This window comes from Halichoerus grypus, chromosome 8 (assembly GCF_964656455.1).
Source record: "Halichoerus grypus chromosome 8, mHalGry1.hap1.1, whole genome shotgun sequence".
In the NCBI taxonomy this organism is placed as follows: Eukaryota; Metazoa; Chordata; class Mammalia; order Carnivora; family Phocidae; genus Halichoerus; species Halichoerus grypus.
Window position 1 is genome coordinate 104039433 of NC_135719.1, and position 25230 is coordinate 104064662.

At 39.7% G+C, this 25230-nt stretch overlaps 2 protein-coding genes, 1 long non-coding RNA gene and 1 other non-coding gene across 5 annotated transcripts in view; 1 reads left to right on the top strand and 3 right to left on the bottom strand.

Moving 5' to 3' along the window:
• Positions 1–6905, bottom strand: DNAAF2 (dynein axonemal assembly factor 2). The gene is made up of 3 exons (XM_036076097.2): positions 5067–6905; positions 1881–2024; positions 1–845 (listed from the first exon to the last, which is right to left on the bottom strand). The coding sequence occupies exons 1-3, from the start codon at positions 6903–6905 to the stop codon at positions 339–341; spliced, it is 2490 nt and encodes an 829-aa protein (XP_035931990.2). The 3' UTR covers positions 1–338.
• Positions 5808–13979, top strand: LOC144378847 (uncharacterized). Its single transcript, XR_013440680.1, has 2 exons — positions 5808–6039; positions 6354–13979. It is a non-coding gene; the product is annotated as an uncharacterized LOC144378847 (long non-coding RNA).
• The window catches only part of POLE2 (DNA polymerase epsilon 2, accessory subunit), a 27974-nt gene continuing 14948 nt past the window's right edge, over positions 12205–25230 (bottom strand). Inside the window, exons 10-19 of one of the 2 annotated variants that reach the window (XM_036076109.2) lie at positions 24564–24636; positions 23638–23810; positions 22668–22757; positions 22438–22492; positions 21582–21638; positions 21418–21495; positions 19633–19741; positions 18409–18585; positions 16084–16151; positions 12205–12394 (exon numbers count right to left, since the gene is read on the bottom strand). In XM_036076109.2, coding sequence (XP_035932002.1) covers positions 12376–12394; positions 16084–16151; positions 18409–18585; positions 19633–19741; positions 21418–21495; positions 21582–21638; positions 22438–22492; positions 22668–22757; positions 23638–23810; positions 24564–24636 — 899 coding nt within the window. In that variant the 3' untranslated portion in view covers positions 12205–12375. Of the gene's footprint in view, positions 12395–16083; positions 16152–18408; positions 18586–19632; positions 19742–21417; positions 21496–21581; positions 21642–22437; positions 22493–22667; positions 22758–23637; positions 23811–24563; positions 24637–25230 lie in introns of both variants that reach the window. The other variant, XM_036076103.2, reaches the window with a different exon arrangement.
• On the bottom strand, positions 15394–15558 carry LOC118525498 (U1 spliceosomal RNA). Its single transcript, XR_004912178.2, has one exon. It is a non-coding gene; the product is annotated as a U1 spliceosomal RNA (small nuclear RNA).

Here is a 25230-nt window from a genome sequence, read left to right on the forward strand (position 1 = left end):
TGAATATTTACTTTGAAACTTTATTAAAGTAATGGTAAACAAAAGAAGCCAAAAACAAACAAGCAAATATATACAGGTTGTATTAAAACTAAATGTTTAACTGTCCATTAGAAAAAATATACATCTATCAGAGGAATCACAAAAATCTCCGTAATTAAGAAAACTTTGTATAAACTCTACATGCAAAAAAAAAAATTCTCTCTAGTTTCCCCATTAGAATCAAAATTGCAAATTTTAATTTTATACTTTCTTGAATACTTTAAGATAGTAGTTAACAGAAAGATAATCTATTTTAAGTCCAAAAAATTTTTACTTTTAAACTCTAAAATTATATAGAATTAGTCCAAGTCATATAGCAAGGAATTATGAAAACTGAATGCGCATTGAGTCACATGATCTTTAATAAACTGCACACTACCGTCCTGCATATTGGTTTCTTTTATGTTGTTAAGACCAGGTAAATTGTGAACTGTAGTTTTGTTTAGTAATGAAGATAGGTCATCTCCATCTAATTCTTTCTCTTCTGTTATCATTGGTTCTTTTAAGTCATCTTTTTCCTCATTTGAGTAAACAGGACTTTTTTCTTTTATAAATTCAGGTTCCATTTTTGACTCAGGTTGCTGAGACTTTCCAAACAGCATGTGAGAAACATCAAGAGACCCTTGTTGCAAGCATACAACTGAACCACAACTGTCTGTTTCTAGTACTTTAACTGCTGTAGATGAATCAGAATCAGTTGTTGAGGTGGTAGGATGTTCTGTATTTTCTTTTTCAGTTAGATGACTTCCTTCAGCGCCTTTTTCTTCCCTTTCATGAAGCTGTTCAGAGTTACTACATTCTTGCAACTATGTCAAGAGAAACAACAAATTAAGAATCTTTGAAAAAAACAAAATTAAATTGTACTCTCTGGATATAGGTTTTTTTTTTTTAATTTTTCTTAAGTTTTTTTTTTTTTTTTAATATATAATGCTTACAGATCTGCAAATAGGCTTCTGGGCTTCCCCCCCTCAAAGTTATCTTCCAAATGCTGCCAGTTATTTTTTAACAATGCAGACAGTGCAAACCTGGCATTAATTCTTGATTAATTCCTTAATTAAGGAATTGACCCCTTATCTCCTTCAGAATAAAATAATCCTGGCCTACAAAACCCTTTAGTAGTAATTCTTTTTTTTTTTAAAGATTTTATTTTTATTTATTTGACAGAGAGACACAGCCAGAGAGGGAGCACAAGCAGGTGTAGAGGCAGAGGGAGAAGCAGGCTTCCCGCGGAGCAGGGAGCCCAACGCGGGGCTTGATCCCAGGACCCTGGGATCATGATCCGAGTGGAAGGAAGGCAGACACTTAACGACTGAGCCACCCAGGTGCCCCAGTAGTCATTCTTAAAAGGACATTCTTTAATTTCTTGAATTTTCTTGAATTTCTGTGATTCTTCAAACCACTCTCCTCCCCAATTCATATGTAAATCAATTGTGCTAGTTACTAAATTATTTGTGTCCAATATTGAAGACTAAAAATAACCACACTTCAGGTTCAACTAGAAAGAATAAACAAACTGGATGACATAGCTCCATCCCACGGTTTGAGAGTCAAAGAGACTTGTTTGTCCCCGAACTCGTACTCAAACTTCCCAAATGTTAGTTTTTTCCCTCTTCCTCAGTGGACAGTTATTTTGGGATTAAATGAGATATATGTGAAAATGAATGTCACAAAGTGTTTGGCACATAGTAAAATACATGCAAAAAAAGTCTTTACTCCTCTTAAGTCTTCCCAGCCATTATGTACATTTAATTTAAAGTTATGACATCAAGAAATCAAAAATTAAGTTATCTGTCAGGCTTTAACCTTGTCCTAAATCACTACAGAGGCCACCAAATCCTTACCTTTGCATGAATTTGAATCTTACTATCAGTAACCTGAAGAACTTCAATTAATGGTGGGGTTAAGGACAATGTCTGATTAAATGGAGGGCTCAGGACCTCTTCAAGAACCTCATCAACATTTTCTTCATTGACAAACAGTCTTTCCTAAAATAAAATGAGAAAACATATTCTGCCTTATAGGTCATTTTTGACACAGTTGATCTAAGAACAGCTCATACAAGTGCTTACACACTTCAGGATTACACTTCTAAAATGTTTAATGTTACTCCTATGCTGTCTTGGCAGAAGAAAACAGTATTGTACGGAGCAGTAAGAATAGCAAGAGTATATACATATATCAGAAAAGACCCTAAAAGAAAAAAGTCTTAGTTCCTTCTCTAAGTCTCTGTTAACAGTCTGAGATAATCTTACTTACAAATGGTATTTTCCTTTCCTTTTTTCTCTTAATATTTTATAAAAATAACATCACCTCTAGGGCTATAAATGCAGTTGCTGCTATAAAATATAATTTTAGAATACTTCCTAATGAGACAGCTAAGAAATATATATGACAGGATTTATTTAAATTTTGTGTGACCAGTTTGCCTTTTAGTTCTTGGCCAGGTAAGAGCCAAATATAATATTTAAGAGAAGTATATTCTGTTTTTGCGCATTGAGATAATCCATTGTGACAGTAGCATATAGCTATTTATAAGAATGAGGTAGATTTCAAGAGGCTGACATGGAAAGATTTCCAAACTATAATTAAGAAGCGCATAAGTCACTTTTACCAGAATCCCAAACACAAAGCAACTTGTGCATATTCATGTCAAGTGAATACAGGTATATAGTTAGGGTGCTGAAGGGATAACCATATTTAAAATGCATAAAATCAGTTTAATGTTGCCCAAAATAAAAGTACTTTCATAAAAACAAATTTCCAAATAAACAGTTCATTATTTGGTCCAAATAGGAGGGCAAAATCAGAAAGAGACAAGTTTAAAGTTCCCTTATATTAAATAGTATTTAAACTTATGAATACCTACCATGAACGTTGGGTACAGAAAAATCTTATATTTGGAGTAATTTCCTTACTATTATTTTAAAGTTCCAGAATAACTGTATTATAGAAACATCCCCCAATTAAAAGCATTTGTAAGGTTCCTGCCCCTGGAAAAGACACATTAATTGCACAAAAATACACCAAATACTTTTAGTCTTTAGTTAACCCAAGGAAAAATAATATTTATAATGGAAATGGTTATGATTAAAACAAAGTATTTGCATAAACTCACCTTATTCTAATGACTGATTTTACCCTAAAAGATACTGAATTTAGTGGTCCTAAAGCTCTAGGAAAATTTCCAGTGAATATTTAGGCTTTTATAAATCTATTTTATACTTGTTTATGTGTAAAGTAACAATTCTGACCTTGACAGTCACAAATCAGTCTAATTATTTTCATATGATGCATATAATATAATCATTATATATGTCTACCCACACATTACTCTTGTGATTTTAAAAAATTTTACTTTAATACTTAGACCCTAGTCCAGTGAAATGTAAAGAAAAATAACTGAATATAATGGTTCCATCAGCTTTAGCAAATGTGATGATTAACAAAATAATTACAAATCTATTTCAAGCATCAAAGATATAAAACACAGTTGCCCTAATCCCATTTTGGTCTAGTTTCTTTGCTAAAATAATGTTAGCCTTCTAGAAAATCAGATTAAAATAATAGCCTTTAGTATTCTCTCAACTGCTTATCCATAAAACTTTCTTCCCAGTTGTTATTTTTATATTTATTAAAACAATTACAGGGGCACCTGGCTGGCTCAGTTGGAGGAGCATGCAACTCTATCTCCGGTAGTGAGTTCGAGCCCCAGGACCGGGTAGAGGGGTAGAGATTACGTAAATAAATTTTAAAAACAAATAGATAAATAAAACAATTACAGGAAAATGACTGCCCTTTCCTAAATTTCCCCCTTCTGATGATATAAACAGATAGTTTCATATTATATTCTCACAAAGTATCTTACCTCACCCTGGCTATTTATTTTACCATTTTGGGAGAGTTTCAAATTAACCACTTCTCACAGAAGATACCCCTCTTAAAATATGACTTATTAGCAAATATCTAGGAAAATCATAGGGAAGAAACGAAAATTTCTGGCAAGTTAAAACCCAAGGCTAAAAACTTAATTTTCAGTATATAATCTGCAACTAGTTTCATTTATGGGAATTTAACCCTTGAATTTGTTAAAAGCTAAAAAAAAATTACATGTAAAACTGATACATACTTCAATGAAAACCACCAATTGTTAATTTATGAGTTTAAAATTTTCCTTAGAACTTAAAATTTTACAAAGTTTTTTAAAAAAAATTATCAATAGGGGTGGGCGTGTGAGTGGCTCAGCCAGTTGAGGAACCCACTCTTGATTTAGCTCATGTCATGGTCTCCGGTCCTGGGATGAGCCCAGTGTATGCTCCCGCTCAGCGGGGAAGTCTGCTTCTCTCTCTCTCTCCTTCTGCCCCTCACCTACTTAAGTAAGTAAGTAAGTAAGTAAGTAAATAAATAAATAAATAAATAAATAAATCTTTTTAAAAAATTGTCAGTTATACTGGAGTACTGAATCTGAAATTCAAGAACCTCAATAACCTAAGAAGTATAGTAGCAACTACAATCGAACACACTATTCGTGAAAATTATGTCCTAAGTAAACTAGGTAATGCTCAGCCCCAAGTTCTAGAGTACCTGCCCACAAGAGGTGTAGCTGATCTTGATGTTCACTCTAACAAATATTTATATAGTTGATCTTTCAACAGCAGGGGGTTAGGCGACACTTCCCTCCTCTCCACCCCGCCCCCCCCCGTTGAAAAATCAGCCTCCAACTTTTCACTCCTCCAAAGCTTAACTACTAGTAGCCTACTGTTGACTGGAAGCCTTACCTATAACATAAACAGCCCATTAACTAATATTTTATATGTTGTATTATATACTATATTCTTATAATGTAAACTAGAGAAAAAATGTTTTTAAGAAAATCATTAGAGAAAATACATTTATAGTATTATACTGTATTTATCAAAAAAGATCTGCTTATAAGTGAATCCAGGCAGATCCAACCTGTGTTGTTCAAGGGTCAATTATAAAAGCGGTATGGAATATTTCAAATATAAGAGTCTAGAAAGAACTGTTACCTCCAAAGAATCCTTGTTTAAACCATAATACCACTCTCTCCAATGTCCATAGCACTCTGGCGATTTAGCCAGTTCTATCACTGCATTGTTTGAAGAAATACTAGCCACAGGTTCTTTGGTACTCAATTTATTCTCCGGAGCAAATTGCAAAAAGAAGGAATAATAAACTAACTCTTGGGTGGAGAAGCCTAATTTGTACCGGAAGGGGCTCACATCCCCTTGAAGACTTTGCGGTTGGATCCGAGGCACTTGAATTAGCAGGGTCAGGGATTCTTCATCCTGATTACAATGCAAAGGAGGACACAAAGGTTCCTTGCTGCCGGTCCCGGGACCACCCATGGCTCGATCGGAGGGCTCCCGGCCCGCGCCTTCCCCGATCACTCGCGTCTCAACGCCGAGGTCTCCACGAGCACTCTCTCTTCCTGCAGAAGAACCCCTGTCAAGGTCCCCAGATGAAGTACCAGGGGAGCCTCCTCCACCGTCCCCAGGTGAGTTCCCTGCTACGGTAGGCGGCTCCTCCTCGATGCCCGTTGTCCACACCGCTTGCTCGTCCAAGTCCTGCTCCTCGGGCTCGGAGACGAGCTCCTCCGCAGCGGCCGCTGGGGTGGTGATCCTGGCGTCCGCAGCCCCGGGCGGCCTGGAATCCGGGCCACCGTTACCGGCACAACCCCCTACCGGGCCCATCTCCCCCTTGCGAGCGGAAGCGCAGGTCGCGCCGTCAGTTCCGGACATGCAGACGGACTCTTCCGGCGCCACGGCGGGTTCCTGGCGCGCGGGGGGCAGCGCCACGGGAAGCGTGACCACCAGCTGTCGCCGGGCCTTGTTGAACTGCGCCTTGCCGCGGCTGTCGTCCACTGCATACGGGAGCGAGAGCCGCAGCCGGTAGTCGGGTTTCCTTGAGTCGAGGCACAGCCGCTTTCCCGACACCTCCAGCGCCGCCTGCTCGGCCGAGCGCAACAGCGGCAGCTCGATGGTGACCACCAGCTCCCGGGGCACCGGGCTGGGGGCCGAGTCCCGGGAGCAGCGGTAATCCTGGAGGTCCACGTGGTGGCGCTGCACCACGCTGTAGCGAGGCTCTGTGGGGGCGGGCTGCAGGACCGCCTCCGGAGGAGAGGGCGCCTGGGGTGGGGAGACCACTGAGTTTCCGGCCGCCGCAGGGCACCGGTAGGGGTAGGGGAAATCGGGGAGAGGGCTCTCCAGCTCCTCCTCGGGCCGGGCCGGGACGCCCCCGGGAAGGGGCGTGCGCAGCACGGCGGCCTCCTGAGTCCCCTTGTACTTGATCTTCAGGGTCTTGGCATTCCTGCGGTCCAGCTTCACGCCGAACTGCTTCTCGATGGCCTCCAGTGCCGTGGCGTCCAGCATTTGGCGGAAGCGCTCGTGGCGCCGGGCCAGCGCGAGCGCGTCTGGGTGGAAGACCACGTCGTAGACCGTGTAGCGGGTGCCTCGGCCCCCCGCGTACTCGCGGCCGGGAGCCAGGCTGTAGGGCAGAGACCACTGGCTGCCGGCCGCCGCGCCCCTGGGGCCGGGTCGGCTGCTGGGCGCGCCCACCAGCGCGTTGCTGCACACGTTCACGAAGCAGCGGCGCGCCCCGTCGAGGCTAGTGCGCAGTACGTGACCCGGCTGCGGATGCACGAACCGCACGTCCACTCCGCGCTCACGCTCCAGCGCGGTGATGTCCGCCTCGTAGCGCCGCCGGTTCTCCGGGTCCGTGAGCTCCTCGGCGTACTCGGTGAACATTCGCCGGAACTCCGGGTCCTGGAAGGCTGAGGTGAGCCGCTGGACCTCCTCCCCGCTCAGGTCCAAGTCGTCCAGCGGCGAAGAGGCTGCCGCCTTGGCCATGCTGCCCCGCGGCTCCTAGCCCTCGGGCGGGAGGAGATGGACCCGAGACCAGGTGGGTGGGACGCGCCGTGGAGTCGCTGGTCTGCGGAGAGTGGGGCGGCCCGGTTCGGTAACCGCCAGAGAACTGAGCCTGGGGCAGCGCGTAGTCGTTGCCATAGTGACACCGCCACCAGCCGGGAGGAGGGGCAGGACTTGGAGCCGGCTGGTGGAAGCGCCACAGATAGCCTTAGTTCCTTCAGATCAACCCACTACGCCACATACTGCCTGTTTAGATTCCTGTGCCATGGTGCAATTACTTCTGCAGAATAACGGTCACAATAATTGCAATTTCCAGCATTTATGTACGTTATCGTATTCACAAGCTGTAATTCAAGTTTAAGCTTATGTACACTTTTTACTTTACCAAACCGACATTTCAGTTTTCTGGACATTTCACCATAAAGTTTGCCCTATGACAACTCACATTTGGGGCAAGAGCTATGGGCAGGTTATTCATAAATACCTAATGATCAATAAGCATACAGGACTTTTTATTTTTAGTTTCTTATTTATTTTTTTTATTTAGTAATCTCTACACTCAACCTAGGGCTGAAACTCAGGACCCCGAGATGAAGAGTCGCATGCTCCTCTGACTGAGCCAGCCAGGCCCCCCAGGACTTTAATAGTAAAAATGCGAATGTAAGATCCCACATATTACCTATCAAAATGGCAAGGGCTGTTTTTACAATTACTGTATTTCCTTGGGGTGGTAGTAAAGCCTTTCTAGAGAGTAGTTTGGTAGCTGTATAAAAGCCTTTAGAAGGTACATACTCTTTCCATCCAGCAATTCTAAGAGCGTGCTCAAAGCAACATTTCCCATGATTGTAAAGGTCTGGGAAGAATCCAAGAATTCAACAGTGGGACTGGGCGAGCAGATTTTGCTATAGCCATACAGTGGGATTTTATGCATTCAAAAGTGATGTTATAGAATAATATTTATTGACTAAGGTAGTTATTAATTTGTAGTTGTTAAATCCAGTGATTGTTCTTCTGTTCTCATTCTGTTGAAACTTTCATCCACATTTAACACAGTTGATGTTGGCATTACCTCAGTGACAAGACACTTCACAGATTTCTCTCCTACCTCACCAGACACGTGACATTATATAGTCTGTTTTGCACGTGTTTGCCTCTGTTCCACTTGTAAGTGGAAATGCCTCAAGGCTGGGATCCTGTCTCTTCTCCATTTACATTCTCTCCACAAATATTTTTACACTCACAAATACCAGACATATATCAGGTTCTGAATTCCAAACTCGTATATCCAGTTGCCCATTTGAGGTCTCCATTTCAATGATTTAATGCTTATGTCCTTCAGGTTTGAAATGACCAAAAATCTAACTTCTTTACCTCTGCCCTCATCTTATGATCTCTTGGCTGTATTCAAAACAGTTGACTGCCCCTCTTGAAATATACTTTACTCTTGGTTTGAAGAACTCCATGCTCTCCCATTTTCCTCCCCCTTTGCTTGTTCCTTTCCCGCCTGTCCTCTAAATGTAGGATTCACCCAAAGTCTGTTCATCAGACTACTTACCTAATCGTATTCCTTCCCAGATGATCCTAATCAAGCTCACAGCTTTAAATGCCATCTAAGTTTAGATTCATTCTTTCAACAGATATTTATTGCACACTTGCTGCACCTACTACTTATATAAGTAAGGGACTGTTCCAGGCACTGGATGGAACAAAACAAAATCATTGTGTTCCAAGGACGTGAAGCAACTGGCACTCTCATATGCTGGACGTATCTATTGGGTCAATTACTTTGGAAAATTTTTGTTGACTGTAATGTATATCTCATAACTAAGAAATTCTACTCCTAGATATATATCCAATAGAAACACATATCCCTATCAAAAGACATATACTAGAATTTGCATATTTATAATAGCAGTATTTGCAATAGATACACAGTAGAAACTACTCAAGTTTCCATCAATAGTAGAATGGACAAATAAAAAGTATATCCACACAATGGACATGAATGAACAATGTGGATAAATGTTACTAACAAGGTTGTATGAAAGAAACCAGATGCAAAATAATACAAACTATATGATTCCATTCTACAATAGGCAAAGCTTGGCAAAATGAATCTCACTGCTAGAAACCAGGCTAGTGATTGTCCTTTCGAGGGGGAGTGGGGTGTTGTGATTGGAGGGGAGCAGGAGTGAGCTTCTGGGGTGAGGGGTAGTGTTCTGATTCTTAATCTTGGTATTGCTAACAGGATGTGCAGTTTGTGAAAATTCATTGAGCTGCACATTGACGATAGGGGACTTATGTATGTTATCTTATACTTCAGTTGAAAAGTTTTTTAATGTACTTGTAAAAAAAAAATCCGTGCCTTCATGGATCTCATGTGGGTTGAGACTAGTGACTCCAGAATTTTATCTCCAGTCACATCTAACCTCTGAGCTCTAGGCTCATGCCACTACCTACCAGATACCTCCACTTGGATGTGTGATAGGCATCTCCAAATAGAAAAAAAAATTTTTTAAGATTTTATTTTTAAGTAATCTCTACACCCAGCGTGGGGCTCAAACTCACAGCCCCAAGATCAAGAGTTGCACATTCCACTGACTGAACGCCAGCCAGTCACCCATCCAAACAGAAATCTTGATTTTTTTTTTCCCTCTCAAACCTGTTATTTCCCCAGTCTCAGTAAACAGTACTGTCCACCCAGCTGCTTAAGCCTGAAACCTAAGTGTAATCTTTGATTCCTCTTACCCCCACCCTGCACCACTGTTCAGTTACCAAGGCCTGTGGTCTCTTCTTACACACCCCGAATACACCCACTTCTTTCCATTTCTGGTCTGAGCCACTGCATCATCTCCATCGCAGACTTCTGCAGTAGCTTCCTGACTGGTCTCTTCAGCTCTTCCCTTCTTACAATCTCTTCTCCACACAGTGACCTTAGTGATCTTGAAAACCAGATCTGCTGAATGCCTTTCAGGAGCCCCACGTCCAGATTCCTTACTTGTGTCTACAAGGCCATTATGCCTTGATCCGTAGCCCTCTCCATACTCAGCCCCTGGATCATTACACCTCGGCCTCCATGGCAGAACACCCTTGCTCCTGGGTAGCCTGTGCTGCTGGTTGAACATGGTGTGTGAGGGCCTCCATTGCACAGAAAACACACGAATGTGCACAGAGTCAGTACTGAAACATCCCGTCTTAATTTTACCCTGCCTGCTCTGAGCGGTCCCCACCACTATAAGAGGACATAGTAAATTCCACAATCGTTTTTGGTGAATGATTGGGACTCGACTCATCTTACTTAATAGGTATATTTTACAGAACACCGGATTAAGTTCCTGTGCTTATCAGGCAGAGAAAGCAATTCATGGGCACAATTCAGTCTGTAATCATGTCTTCCTTAGTGCAGACTGTAATTTAAATCACTGGTGATTGAAAAGTCAGGATGCTTTACCTGAAAATTCAGATTTCTCCAGAATGGCCAGCTAGGCTCGGCTTCCCACGTGGCTACAGCTGGCTGGTGCGGACGGCGGCAGGTGCGGCCGTTAGGTGCACCTGTGTGTTCCAGTCGCACTTCCTGTGGTTTCCCCACATGAGACCAAGTGTTGCTTTTCTCACAGCAGAGAAATCTTACCCACGTCTGTCTTCTTGTGTGATCTGCGTGGCCCCTGTTCATGACAGTGCCTCAGACCCAGACTTCTGGCAGTGAGCCAGCCACGCTCCAGCTGATTAAGCACCCAAGTCAGGGAGCACACCACCTCTCTGCTTTTCCCCCAGACAGAGGCGCAGGATACCCTTTCAGTGTTGCTCCCCTGCTGCCCCATCTTTCAGACTTCTGCTTTGCATTTCTGGACGGTGAGGATTGCCACCCGGTTCTAGTTCCGGTCTTGTTCTAACACGTGTTTGGTTCTGGCAACATACCTGCTCGTAGTTAACTGCCTTGCTTCACTTCACCTTGCTAAGTCCTAAATGCACCCTGTCTTTCTAGCCACTAAATGTAAAAAGATCTCAAAAAGCTCATCTTATAGAAGCAAATGAATGAGGGAACACTTTGTATGAGTTTCCATTTATAACTTCCTACTCGTCATCTTTCATATGTAGCTCTGGTTCTCATAACTGGACCAACAGCCTTGCAGTGTTTATTTCACTACCACTTTCAAAGCCCAGATTATAAATTTTCCAAGCAATATAGCTTTTGAATTTATGCCTTAATTTCATCTTTAACTTTTTCTAGGCTATTCTTGAAATTAAAGCTAAATCGTGCTCTTCTAACATCAGGCCTCTACTAACCTCCCCAAATTTTCCATCTTCAAACCACTTCTCAAACTGCCACTTCACCCTTAACTACTAATTCACTTACCACTACATTCAGATAAAATTTCATTGAGGAATTTTCCCTTCAATATGTCATTTTTATTTTTTATCAGTCTCTCTTCCCCAAAAAGCTAATTTTCTTTCAAAGAGATGTCTTCCATTCTAGGCTTTTTGTAATATTAAGATTACTCCTACATGTGAAACATTCTTTGTACCCCTGACTTCCTGTCTTTCAGATTCATTTCTAGGCTATTATTGCAATGCTGTAAACTAAAAGATAAGTAAGGGGATGGTGTTAAGTGATCACATCCAAATAGCAAAACCTGCTGCTTCAAAATAATGTGTGTTCTAAATGTAAAATCTATGGCAACTATGTGTTTTTAAATCTCCAGTGCCAGGGCGCCTGGGTGGCTCAGTCGGTTAAGCATCTGCCTTTGGCTCAGGTCATGATCCCGGGGTCCTCAGATGGAGCCCCACATCGGGCTCCCTGCTCAGCAGGGAGCCTGCTTCTCCCTCTCCCACTCCCCCTGCTTGTGTTCCTCTCTCACTGTCCCTCTCTGTGAATCTTAAGTTTCTTAGTTATCTTAAAAAAAAACTCTCCAGTGCCAAACCTTAAAAAAAATCTTAAAAAAAAACTCTCCAGTGCCAAAAGATAATTATGAAATGATTATCTTAGTAATATCCTGACACAAAGGTTTTCACTATCATTAGAATAAATTCTGTGACTTGAAATTTAGTTTGAAAATTGCTAAATCTACCATTAGGACTCTTAACTCTTATGGTGATAAAAACCTTAGTTAGACAAAATAAGGATTCAGAAAATTTTAAATATTTTTCTTAAAATGAATATTAGCATATGGCTAGTCTAGAAATAATGAGACCAGTTTTTAAGCATAAATGTATAATCGGATTGTATCTTCATGCATATTTTCATATTAAGACTATACAGAAAATATTTTTGCTATAAACCTTTGTAGAGTGTACCATGTTTATTATAACTTAATACCAAAATTTCATAAAATACAAATTTAAGAACATTGTAGAGTTTATCGTAATTTTACTGGAACTTATCAAAATCACATAAATATAAAATTAAGCAGAAACTGATGAATTTTCTTTCTTCAGATGTTCTTTAAGAATCTCAAAACCCTTGAAGTTTGCTGAAAATAGAAATTCATAAAATTAAACATGTTGGAAACCTAAGTTATTGTACATTTCTAAGTACTTAATTTTAAAAATAGGTCATTACATGCACATTGTTACAAATTCAAAAGAGGACAGAGTGAAAAATAAGTCAGTCTCACACTCTATTTCTGTTCCTGGAAGCAATTATTTATCCTTATAAAGACAGTCTAATCATATATAAGCATCTATTGGGGGGGTATATGCTTTAAAAACATATACATAAGTCGTAGAATACAATGAACACTTCTACACCTTTTTTCAATCAGTAATATATTTACCTATAACTTTTAAAACTAATCCCTTCCTTTAAGGCTTTGAAATTTAAATACATTCGAAAAGTTCTGAAGAAGTAGACACATTTAAGTGGGGACCCATTTATTTATTTTTTTAAAAAGATTTATTTATTTTAGAGAGAGTCTGGCCGGGGGGCAGCAGGGGAAGGAGAGAGAGTCCCAAGCTGACTCTACGCTGAGCCTGACACGGGGCTCGATCTCATGACCCTGAGATCACGACCTGAGCCAAAACCAAGAGTCAGATGCTCCGCCCACTGCGCCACCCAGGCGCCTCCATATGGGTAACCATTTAAACTGTTTGTTTTGCTATTATAAAAACTACAATAAAAACACCTGTGTCTACTTTTATGCATAAGCCCAAGTATACCTGTAGGATAAATTCCTAGAAATGTGCATGCTGGTATATACAGTCTAGGTCTTAAGAAATCCTGTCAAATTGCCCTCCATAAGGGTTTTTACCACTTTTTATTCCGACCAACTATATGTGAAAATGGGTATTTCTCCACTACATCACCAATACTATGTTTTAAATAAACAACGTATGAGAGTCCTTGCTGAAATAGGGTTAACCTTACCTACTTTAACTACATTTCTGTGATTAACGCTATAATATGATTTCACAAATAATTTACCAAAAGATTTCTTCTTTGGAGAAACTAAGTAGCAGGAAGACCAAATGATTCCACTATATCTTGAAATTTTTTTCTGTTCTCTCAAAAATAGACGTACATCAACCTGTTTGATCAAGCACTAAAAAACTATAGTTTGGAAATCATGTCAAGGCTTTTCAGTATCTGAGTCTATAAAGAAGATAAAGGAGGGGCGCCTGGGTGGCTCAGTCGTTAAGCATCTGCCTTTGGCTCAGGTCATGATCTCAGGGTCCTGGGATCGAGTCCCACATCAGGCTCCCTGCTTGGCGGGAAGCCTGCTTCTCCCTCTCCCACTCCCCTCCTTGTGTTCTCTCTCTTGCTGTGTCTCTGTCAAATAAATAAATAAAATCTTAAAAAAAAAAAAAAAGAAGATAAAGGAACCAGCTATTTCAACTCCATGAATGGTGAGCATCAACTCAAGTCAAGGGCTATATTAGAAGCTTTTAAGGAAGACAGGTACATATGTGACTTCTAATACAATAACGTAGAAACTATCACAGAGTTCTGTAAAAAGTGCTTAGAACACAAAACAATTCTGCATGGCAGCCAGGGAACATTAACCAGAAATGTAACTGAAGTGTCTTGCACTATCCTAATTAATAAATCAATTAATTTCCTATTGTGGTTTACTTATTTATATCCCAGCTCATTTTTTAAAAAAGAATATGAAATGGTTTGCAGAGACAGATATAATAAAAAGATAAAAGTAAATGAGGAAATTCAAGTAATGGGGAAATACAGTTCAGAAAAAAAAAAAAAGATGAAGTCAGGGCTGCACCCAACATTTACGCTAGTAATGACTCCGCAGGTAGAGGAGTAGGCTACACATTTGGTTGGGCTTCCTAACAGCTAAAGCAAAGGGAGTTTATTAGAAGATTCACAGTCTCCCCTAAGATAAACATAAACAGTTGCTTGGGATAGACACAGAATCCTCTTGTCCTGAGCCCTGCTGAAAGTTCCCAGTATTGGTTTTAATAGCAGAGTAAGTTTCACATCAAATTGCAGTTCAGTAAAAGTCATTCTAAAGGTGGACAAAATATGCTCCAGGCAGACAGCCCTCAGTAAAATCCTGGGGTCACAAAATCAAATGCCCTCAGGGGCATCCAGGTGACAACAGGCAGCCAAGACTCTGGAGGCAAGTGCTTGCTCTTACCTAAGGGCATTCCAAATCAATTTTGGTTTTTCAGGATTCAACATGGGCTAGGTAAAGTCAAACACTTTTGGGGCTTATAGAATAGCGTATCTGTGACCTTAATGACAGTAACTGTCTGGTTATATTCATTCCAAAAACCAAGCAGTGTGTGGAATACAGTAAGAATCAAATATATGTCAAATGAGTAAAAGAGGAAAACTTACAATATCTCATAAAGTGAATAGACTTACATCTTCCATGAGTACTGAGCAGCAAGAACAATGCATAATTGTTTTTTCAAGAAATATATAAGAGGGGCACCTGGGTGACTCAGTTGGTTAAGTGTCTGGCTCTTGATACCTGCTCAGGTCATGATCTCAGGGTCCTGGGATTGAGCCGAGTCAAGCTCTGCACTCAGCCAGGAGTGTGCTTGAGGATTCTCTCTCTCTCCTGCCCTTCCCCACCATACTCAGGTGCATGCGCATCTCTCAGATAAATAAATCTTTAAAATATACAAGAAACTTAATCATGGTTTCAAGGTTAGGAAGCAGATGTATTTTTTCCTTTACAATTTTATACTTTAAGCACTGTTTGAAATTTTTATCATGTACTTGTGTTCATTTTTATTTAAATAAATACGTTAATTACCAAAAAATAAAGACAACTGGGCTGTGTGTTCAAGATTACATTCTCTGACAAGAACCTGCAAGGCAGTTATTTGGTCACTTGTTCTTATCTAAGGTGGGGAGCTTTTTCAAAATATGATTAACTGAGAAATCTCATGTTAGGATGCCTGAATCCAAGAGAAATAGTGTCAATAATGCTTATTCCTGGGCCCTACAATTAGAGAGTCATTTGGTAAGTCTGGAGTGGGATCCTGGAACTTAACACCCCTCCCCCAGGAGAGAGCACAAACACAGTCCCCCACTACCATAAATTATGCATCTAGATTTCCCACTTTGGGGAAATCGCAGGGGTCAGCACATAGGGAGTGCAACGGATAAGCCTCGCCCTGGGAAAACCACTTTCATGATCATGGTATCTCCCCTGCCAGGGTTAAGTGAGAACAACATTTTTAAAAAGAATCACAGAGGGTTCTGATGAGGGTAGTCTATAGATCACCCTATGAAAACCACTACCCCCCCCCGGGTGGATTATTCTTTATTCCCAAGACAACCCCCCAACCCCAACCCCTCACCATCACCACACTAACACCCCGGGTTCCCCCCACACACTTCCTTAATGTCAATTAATGTCAATTTAAGGCAGATTACCTAGAGAGAATCAACCACGTGGAGGGTGGGGCTGACCTCTCAGAATAATAAACATCATGAAGAGTCAGCCTGTAAAAGAACTAGCCCACCTCCCTGGCTGGTCTGACATATCCCTCAGAAGACAGTTCTTAATCTCTTTTATCAAGTACATACAATTCTGTGTCCCACAGTATGACCAGAAGTTCAGCCTGAAACATTTCCAAAGGACCACTACAGACATTTTTTAAAACCTCAACACACCTATAGGACATCTGATTTTCAGCAATACGACGCCAAAAGACAGTGCCTACTTGCCGTTTCTGGGGGTACACTTACCTATCTTCTACTATCTTGTTGGATGGATAAAAAACTTTGAATGAAAATCCACTTCTTGGAAAAGAGCCCTTTGGAGAAAAAAAATGCCAGTAAGTGAATACTCAACTTTGTAAAAGAATTCCTATTTTTAAGATTAAATTCCTTGGTCATAACTTAAAAGTAAAGTTATAAGATGTAAAGTAGTGAGAGATTTTTTTTCCTGATCTTTATAGAGCGAAGGTATTACTATAAAATGTTTCCACTTGAAGCAAGTCTTTCAAGTTGGCTAGACAGTCTTATACCAACAGATGCAACTGGAAATTCTTAGGAGTGTAAGAAATAAATAGTACCATGTGATGCTACATATGCACATAAGACACTTGAACATCACGTTCAAGACAGCTTTCCTGCCCCTCTCTCCAGTGAAAATCGGCATTGATGGCCCTCTGAGGTGCCCCCAAAGCAACTGTCTACTATTAAACTAGGGCAGAGATGGTCTTCTCATTTCAGTCTCTGTGTCCCTGGCACTAACTCAACGTCGGGCCCATTGCAGGCATTCATTAGGGTGAGTAAGTATCAAGAAGGGATGGAAGAAGGGTGCCTGACGCTCAGTCAGTTGGGTGTCCGACTCGATTTTGGCTTGGGTAGTGATCTCCTGGGTGGTGACATTGGGCTGGGGATTGGGCCCTGTATCAGGCTCCACGGTTAGCGGGGAGTCTCCTTGAAGATTCTCTCCCTCTGCCCTTCCCCCCACTCGTGCTCTCTCTCTTACTCTCTCTCCCTCTAAAATAAATCTTTAGGGGCACCTGGGTGGCTCAGGTCCTGATCCCAGGGTCCTGGGATCAAGCCCCGCATCAGGCTCCCTGCTTAACAGGGAGCCTGCTTCTCCCTGTCCCTCTGCCCCTCCCCCTGCCTGTGCACTCGCATACGCTCTCTCTCTATCAATTAAATAAATAAAATAAATCTTTAAAAAGAAAAGAAAGGGATGAAGCAATGTGAAAAGCAAGTTTTGGGCTTGCCCAAAAGGTATAAATAAAGTAAAAAACTATATAATGATGGTGTAGGAGGTGGTGTTTTACTGGCCTACAGGAAGAGAAAGTGGAAAAATTCAGAAATAAGGTGCTATCAAATAAAGCAATAACTATGAGAACACCCAAAGAGTTAAATTTAAATAAATAGCCTTATTGTGAAAGAACAGTGGAAAGTGAATAAAGATTCCATGAAAATCAGGCCATAAATTTCAAACCATGAAACCAAATCCATTGACTGTGCTCATCTTTAGAGCAGTTCCCAACCACTGAAAATGTCCCCCAGGGGACATCTGGCAAATATCCTAAGACATTTTTGATTGTTACAACTGGGGGCTGCCATTGGCATCTAGGGATGAGGGGCCAAGGATGCTGCAAAGCGCCCTACAATGGACAGGCCAGTGCTCCACAACAAAAAATTATTTAGTTCAAAATGTCAATAGCTCTATGGTTGAGAAACCCTGTCTTGGAGGAAGTTGGACAAAATAAATGAGTGTTTGAGGAAAGCAGTAACCAACAGTCATGATGTTTCTAGAAATGACCTAGATGAAGCAAAAAAAAGTATTACAGTCTAAAATTCACAAGAATCAAGGAAACATACAGATTAAAAATCACTAGTGAAGATACTGTTTCACATCAACAATATTTATGCAGTAATCATTGCCAAAATTTGAAAAGGCAATCATACTTCTGTAGAAATTGTATCCCAGTAAGAATTTCCATATTCATCAGGCTTACGCATTTCTGGGACTTGCACAAATTTCTAAAAATCAAAATCATCCACAAAGGACATTAATATATTTAAAGAGACTGAGATATAGGCTCTGAAAGCAATTCCCAGAAAGGAATCCCAAGGCAGTTACTTTGAAGGGGAAAATACTCATTTGGATTTATAAGCTTTGGTGTATTTTTTTTTTTTTAAAGATTTTATTTATTTATTTGAGAGAGAGAATGAGATAGAGAGAGCATGAGAGGGGGGAGGGTCAGAGAGAGAAGCAGACTCCCTGCTCAGCAGGAAGCCCGACGTGGGACTCGATCCCAGAACTCCAGGATCATGACCTGAGCCGAAGGCAGTCGCTTAACCAACTGAGCCACCCAGGCGCCCTGGTGTATTTTTTTTTTAAGTCACATTACTTTATAGTCACATGCTTTCCTGAACATTGAAGAACTTTCTGTATATACCAAATTAATTCAATGTTGCACTTATAGTACATTTTTATACAACAATAATTTTACTAAGTATATATTTTTTAAATTTAAAGAAATAACACTCTAATCCTGACAAACTAGGACTATATAACATTAACTATATTCTTACAGGGTTTATGCAGAGGCATTCTGTATTGGTCAGAGTGAAAGGATCGTATTTGTCTGCGATGACAAGGAGATCAGGCACAGGGTACACTCTTAAAGCATAGTCATACGCCCAGTACACTGGGCAGACATAAAGGGGTAGAGGAGTCAGGTGTCCTTGGGATAAGATAGTCTTCACAAACTATAAAAGAATGATATAAAACAAATGTCAGTTCATTTGTAAAAATTAAAACTGCTAACAAATCATTTTAAATTAAATATCAATTACCAAAATGACTTACAAAATTTGAGAAACAATTAGGAGGACTTTGAATCACAGAGCTTTAGGAAATACTGATACAAAATGATACTAGGGGTGCCCAGGTGGCTCAGTCCATTAAGTGTCTGCCTTCAGCTCAGGTCATGATCTCAGGGTCCTGGGATCAAGCCCCAGGTCAGACTCCCTGCTCAGTGTGGAGCCTGCTTCTCCCTCTCCCTCGCCCCACCACTCTCTCTCTCTCTCAAATAAATAAAATCTTTTTTAAAAAATGAAATGAAATTAACTATCCTGTATTTTAGGAAAAATCTGTAAGTTTTCATTTAATACCATGTATCATAAAAGCTACTCCCCCAAATAGTCATATTGGAACAATTATAGCTGTATAGTAAACTCAGTTACTAATTATGTTCATCTAAAAATAATTCCACAGCTTCAGTAATGCCAAGAATAGATATGCAGCCTACATAAACTTTAGTGTTATAAAATAAATACTAAACATGCTCTGTATGATCTACTTCCACATTTCCCAAAGTGGTACAGGGGTTACATGTAACCGGGGATTGAAAAGCTTATGTCAGGGAAACTTGAAGTTACAAGGTAAAACACTACACATCCTCCGGGATGGGGACATACCATATAATGAATGTGAGGAACATAAGCATTTTTTTTAAGACAAATATACATATATTTTGAAGTACAACGTAAGATTTATGAGTTTTAAAAGCAAAATGAGAAGCTTCAAAGAAATTTCCTGTTTGTTCTAAGGTTTTCCTCTGCCCATTAGGGGATACTTCAGTGAGAAAGTTGAGAAACACTGACTTAGTAACAAAAATTAACTTACTAACAAAAGTATGTTCAAGTTATTTTGAACCATAAATAAATATAAAAGGGCAAATTATTAAGTGGCTTAACAAAATTTTATATAATGCAATACTTAAGACAGTTTAATAAAGAAGACTCTTAACTTACATGATTAGGAATATCCAAATTGCTACTAGGAAAACGGACACAGTTTCTGCACATTTTATTCACTAAGTCTTCACGAAAGACAATAATTTCTTGTGTACAATATTGAATTCTGAAATGAAAATAGTTGTTGAATTTGACTTCCTCAGGAAAAAATAGGAGATAGTTTAAAAGGCAAAATGTTTTATGATAAAAGCCATTCCCCCTTCCCATTGTTTACCACAGCAAAAATTCAGCTAGAATCTATCTATTAATCCACTCATTCAACAGTAATTTATTGAGCTCTTCATATGTGTCTGGCACAATTCTAGGGATGAATGAACAAAACAAAAAGATCGCAGTCCTCATGCAGTTTATATTCTAATGGAGGCAGGACAGTCTGAGAAAATAAACAATAAACATGATAATTATATAAGGATATTGGGAGATGTAGGTATGTAACTGTATGGGAAAAAGAAAACAGAAAAAGAAAAAGAAAAACAGGCTATTAGGGATCGATCATCTGTGAGGAGAAAAGGGCCAGAAGGCTGGACTATTAAGTGGGATGATCAAAACAGGCAGGGCTGATAATGGAGTCTGATTTGAGCGCAGACTTGAAGGAGGCGAGAGACTTAGTCAAGCAGATAGGTGAAGACGGAGGGAGCGGGTACAGCAGAGGCCCCGAGATGGAGCCTGTCGGGCATGTTCGAGGAACAGAAAGGAGGCTGTAGCGACTGGAATAAATGAGGGAGAGAGAACTCGGAGAGGGCACAGGAGGCTAGATCATGCAGGGCCCTGACTACCACTGCCAGGATGCGGGCTGTTACTGAATGGCGCAAGGGGGTCCCATCTTTCAGGACCAGTGAGGAGGATGTGATATGCCTGTGTGTCAGAGGATCACTCTGACACATTGTTAAGAACAGACTATAGAAGGAGGGCAAGGGGAGAAGCTTGAGACCAACTAGGAGGCTACCACAGGAATCCAGGCGAGAGAAGATGGTAGAGGGTCACAGAGGCAGAGGTGGTGAGAGGCAGCCAGATTCTGCATATATTTTGAAGACTTCCTTCAAATTTTTGAAGGACTTCCTGAAAAACTACACGTGAGAGAAACCCAAAAGTCTTTGGCCTGAGTGACTGGAAGGATAAAGGTACCACGAACTCTGATAAAGAAGGGTACAGAATGGGTCGGGAGCTGACAGGGCGATAGGTAGATGGTACTGAAAGCCTTGGGAGTGGATAGGGTCACCAAAGGAGTGAATGCAGGCAGAAAAGAGAGGAGAACCAAGGACTGGGGGTAACAGCCTATGATTACAGTGAGCGGCACATGCAATAAATGCATGATCTTTTCATTTTTCCATTGTAACTTTTCTTAAAGGATGTGTAATGTATATCAGTTTTTAAATCTCCATCTGTTTTTCAGCTTCTAAATTCATTATTAGTCAATTAAATCATATTAAAATATTTTTAAATTTTGAGAAACCGGGATGCCTGGGTGGCTCAGTCAGTTAAGCATCTGCCTTTGGCTCAGGTCATGATCCCAGGGTCCTGGGATGGAGCCCCACATCGGGCTCCCTGCTCAGTGGGGAACCTGCTTCTCCCTCTCCCACTCCCCCTGCTTGTGTTCTCTATCTCACTGTCTCTCTGTCAAATAAATAAATAAAATACTTTTTAAAAAAAGTTTTGAGAAACCTAAAATAAAGAGAAATTTTCTCTATCTCACAGTACTCAAAGTTCGGAGACACAGTTTAAGAATCAAGTTAATTTTGAAATGAAAGGAAAAAAAGTGTAACACAAAATGGTAATATTTACCTGCAAGGATTAGTAGTAAAAACTGAAAATGGTACTCTTTGTCTGAATTCATTAGTGATGCTTTCAGCAAGTGGTGGCCTATAAAAACAATTTATGTGGTAAAGAATATATCTTTGAATGGTACAAATTTTTTTTATTGTTAGAAAAATCTAAACAAAACTTACCTTGGTAAGATGGAACCAAACCCCGGATCCTCTGGACCAGGTACAAACACGAAACGACTACTATAGCAAAATTTAACATAATTCATTAAAAAAAACAATTATTGCAACACTATGCAATAGTCTAAAAACAAGTTATTGCCTTTAACTCAATAATGAATTTTTAATATTTTTTAAATTTCATGCATTTTAATAAATGAACTACCAAAAGTCTCCAGACTAACACTGTTCAACAGACCTTTCTGTAGTGACGGAGATGCCTGTATATGCACCGTCCAAGTACTGAGTGCTTGAACTATGGCTAGTGTGAGCGAATTGTAAATTATACTTAACTTTAAATAATTTAAATTTAAAGAGACACATGTGGCCAGTGACTATCATACTAAAGAGTGCAGCTCTAGATATTTAATGTCACCAAGAAATTCAAAATATAGTTGAAAGTATCACTCTTCCTTTTAATATTTTTCACTATAAATCTCTAGTACAGTGTAACATACATTATCATGATATGAGGATAATTTTATCTCTTAGCATACTAACTTTCTCAAATTTTTCTTTCATTTTTTTCTTAATAATCATGGATATCAAACAGAATTCATTTTTTGTTTTTTAAAAAAAAAACTTTTAAGGGGCGCCTGGGTGGCTCAGTCGTTAAGCGTCTGCCTTCGGCTCAGGTCATGATCCCAGGGTCCTGGGATGGAGCCCCACATCGGGCTCCCTACTCGGCGGGAAGCCTGCTTCTCCCTCTCCCACTCCCCCTGCTTGTGTTCCCTCTCTCACTGTGTCTCTCTCTGTCAAATAAATAAAATCTTTAAAAAAAAAAAAAAACTTTTAAAAATATAGCAGTAGAAATCATTACCTCTGGTGGATATTTGGATATTCACATATTATGTCTGCCAAAGTTTTTAAGGAATCTAAAATTTTAAAGGGATATTAAATTTAATTTGAATATAATACACACAAATATCAAATTATATTTGATTAGATGCAATCCTACAGCTTTTAAATGAAATTAAAATATTATAGATCACTTCTTATCAGTTTAGTTTATATAAATGTAGAAATACTTATTCCGTAGATCTTCAATACCTTTCAAAGCTTGAACTTGATTTTTTCCATATGGTGCAGATGAAAAATTACCACACAGAATAAAGCAGGTTGGAGGTGCTGGTGAATAACCTAAAAATAAGAGAATAAAATGAATATCAGTTTTTGAGTCTAGAAATCAGATTAAAACCCCTCATAGTTAAAGGGGTTTTTTGTTTTGTTTTGTTTTTTAAGTAAGCTCCAGGTCCAACATGGGGCTTGAACTCATGACCCTGAGATCAAGAGTTTCATGCTCCACCAACTGAAACGAACCATGAATTTTTTTTAAAGATTTTATTTATTTTAGAGAGAAAGAGAGTGAGTGAGAGAGAGAGAGAACAAGAGCTGGGGTGGGGGGCACAGCAGGAGAGGGAGAAGCAGACTCCCCACTGAGCAGGGAAACCCACGCAGGGCTCGATCCTGGGACTCCACGATCATGACCTGAGCCGAAAGCAGACGCTGAACCAAATGAGCCACCCAGGTGCCCCTAACCATGAATTTTTAATAATAAAAACTTACTAGTTTAATAATAACTTATTTTAATAACTATTATTTTTAAATAATAGTAGCAATGCTGCCCATTTATTGAGCACTTACTATATGCCAGGACCTGCAATGGCTTGATTTTCACAACATCCCTATAAGCTAAGAGAGAGATTAAGTAACCTGCCCAAGGTCTAAGGCTGCAATTTAAACCCACTCCTGTCAGACTCCAAAGCCCAAGCTCTTATCCATTCTCATACTATACTTAGGACTAATTCTTATTTCTCATGAATACACACACAAACACACAGAGTAATTTTTCAAATGTAAAAATTTAAGTGTTTAAGATGGTTTCATTTAAAATACCTCACTGCTGAATCAACATTTACAAGAAAATAGACTACTCAGAAAGATACATTTTTTAACAATTTAGTTTTAAGATATGATCCCTTGTACTGAGTTCAAAAGAGTAGAAAAGAACGGCACCCACCAGAAAACATGGTGTGAAGTTTGCCCAACACTTCTCCTTGGTCTAACCAAACATCAGATATAAACACAAACATGGCATCTTTATTCTCTTCTTCTAGTTGTTTTAGTTTTGCAGAAGTCTTCACAGACGTATTAGAAGGCCCTCCAAAAAAATTAATATTTCCATAGTATGCCCTAGGTAATGATGACACAATATTAGCTTCTACCCTATATTCTGTTGGAGAGGTTTTTCTTTCTTTCGTTCTTTTTTAAGATTTTATGTTTAAGTAATCTCTAGAGATCGAGAGTTGCATGCTCCACTGACCGAGCCAGCCAGGTGCCCCTTTTTGGAGATGTTTCTCTAATAATCTTACAAATTTAGCTTCTTTCTCTCTAATGAGGTTATTTTCCCCTCTGTGTACATAGTACCATGAAAATATACTATTTGTAGCTCTTGAAAAGCAAACATTTAAATGTCCTAAAATAAGAAATACAAAAACAGTAAATAAATACTTAATAGGTTGTATCTGAGTCTTTTAAAACTGACTAGAGCAAATATTAAAATAAATCATAAGCAGGCAGGGAGCCTACTTGTAGAAAACAAAATAAGGCTTTATGTTAACATGAAAGTTATATTCCTCTAAGTGTTTTCCTATCTCTTATTTCAGTTGAACTTCTAATCAACCTTACAGATAAGTGAGACAGGAAGACTAGAAATCTTTCCCATAAAAAGCCAAGGTATGGAGATGAGACTGAAAGTTGTCAGGAATCAATGTGCTAGTTTTCAGTTACATACACAGCCCAGTCTTCTGACTCTCACCGTCTATTACTTTTTGCATCTGACACAAAGCCTGAGGCCTTATAATAACTGAGATACGATATCCTATCTTACATTCACTACTGCCAATATTACAAATTCCCATAGAGCTGCAGTCCAGCATCTTATACCTCGTAGTACTAGAGGGTTCCGTGGGTGGAAATCCGAAGGCATTGACATGAAACACCTGATCTTCAAACCACCCTGAAAAAAGAGAAGTAACAAATCACCTTCATTTGTCCAATTCTCCTTCTCATTTGAAAGAAAGAAACTGGAACACAAAGCAGTAATGCTAAACTTCTGTCTCACCCTCTGTCAACTAACCACAGAGGTTGCCAGCCCCCCCAAGCTACATAACAGCTTCAGAGCCAAAGACAGTCTCAGTTCTATAGAAAAAAAAGGTCATGAAATAGAAATAGGTTCAGAAGTAAAACTTGCCACTTCTTAATTTCACAATACATGTTAGAGTACAGAGAGATAAGGTATAAAGATTAGGAAATGCTTCATTTTATGACCCTATGTAAAATCTGGGGTTTTTTTTCCAACTTTATTAAGATGTAATTCACATGTCATTACACCTTACCCTTTAAAGTATACAATTCAGTGGTTTTTTTTAGTATATTCACAAGTTGTACAACCATCACCACTGATTTCAGAATATTTTTATCACCCCAAAAAGAAACCTCAGGCCCATTTACCAGTCTGAGAGTTATTTAATGTTGTCAAAAGTATGCTCTTATAAGCAATGTTCTCCCAAATTATGTTAATATATTTTAACCAAGGTAGAAATGCTTTTAT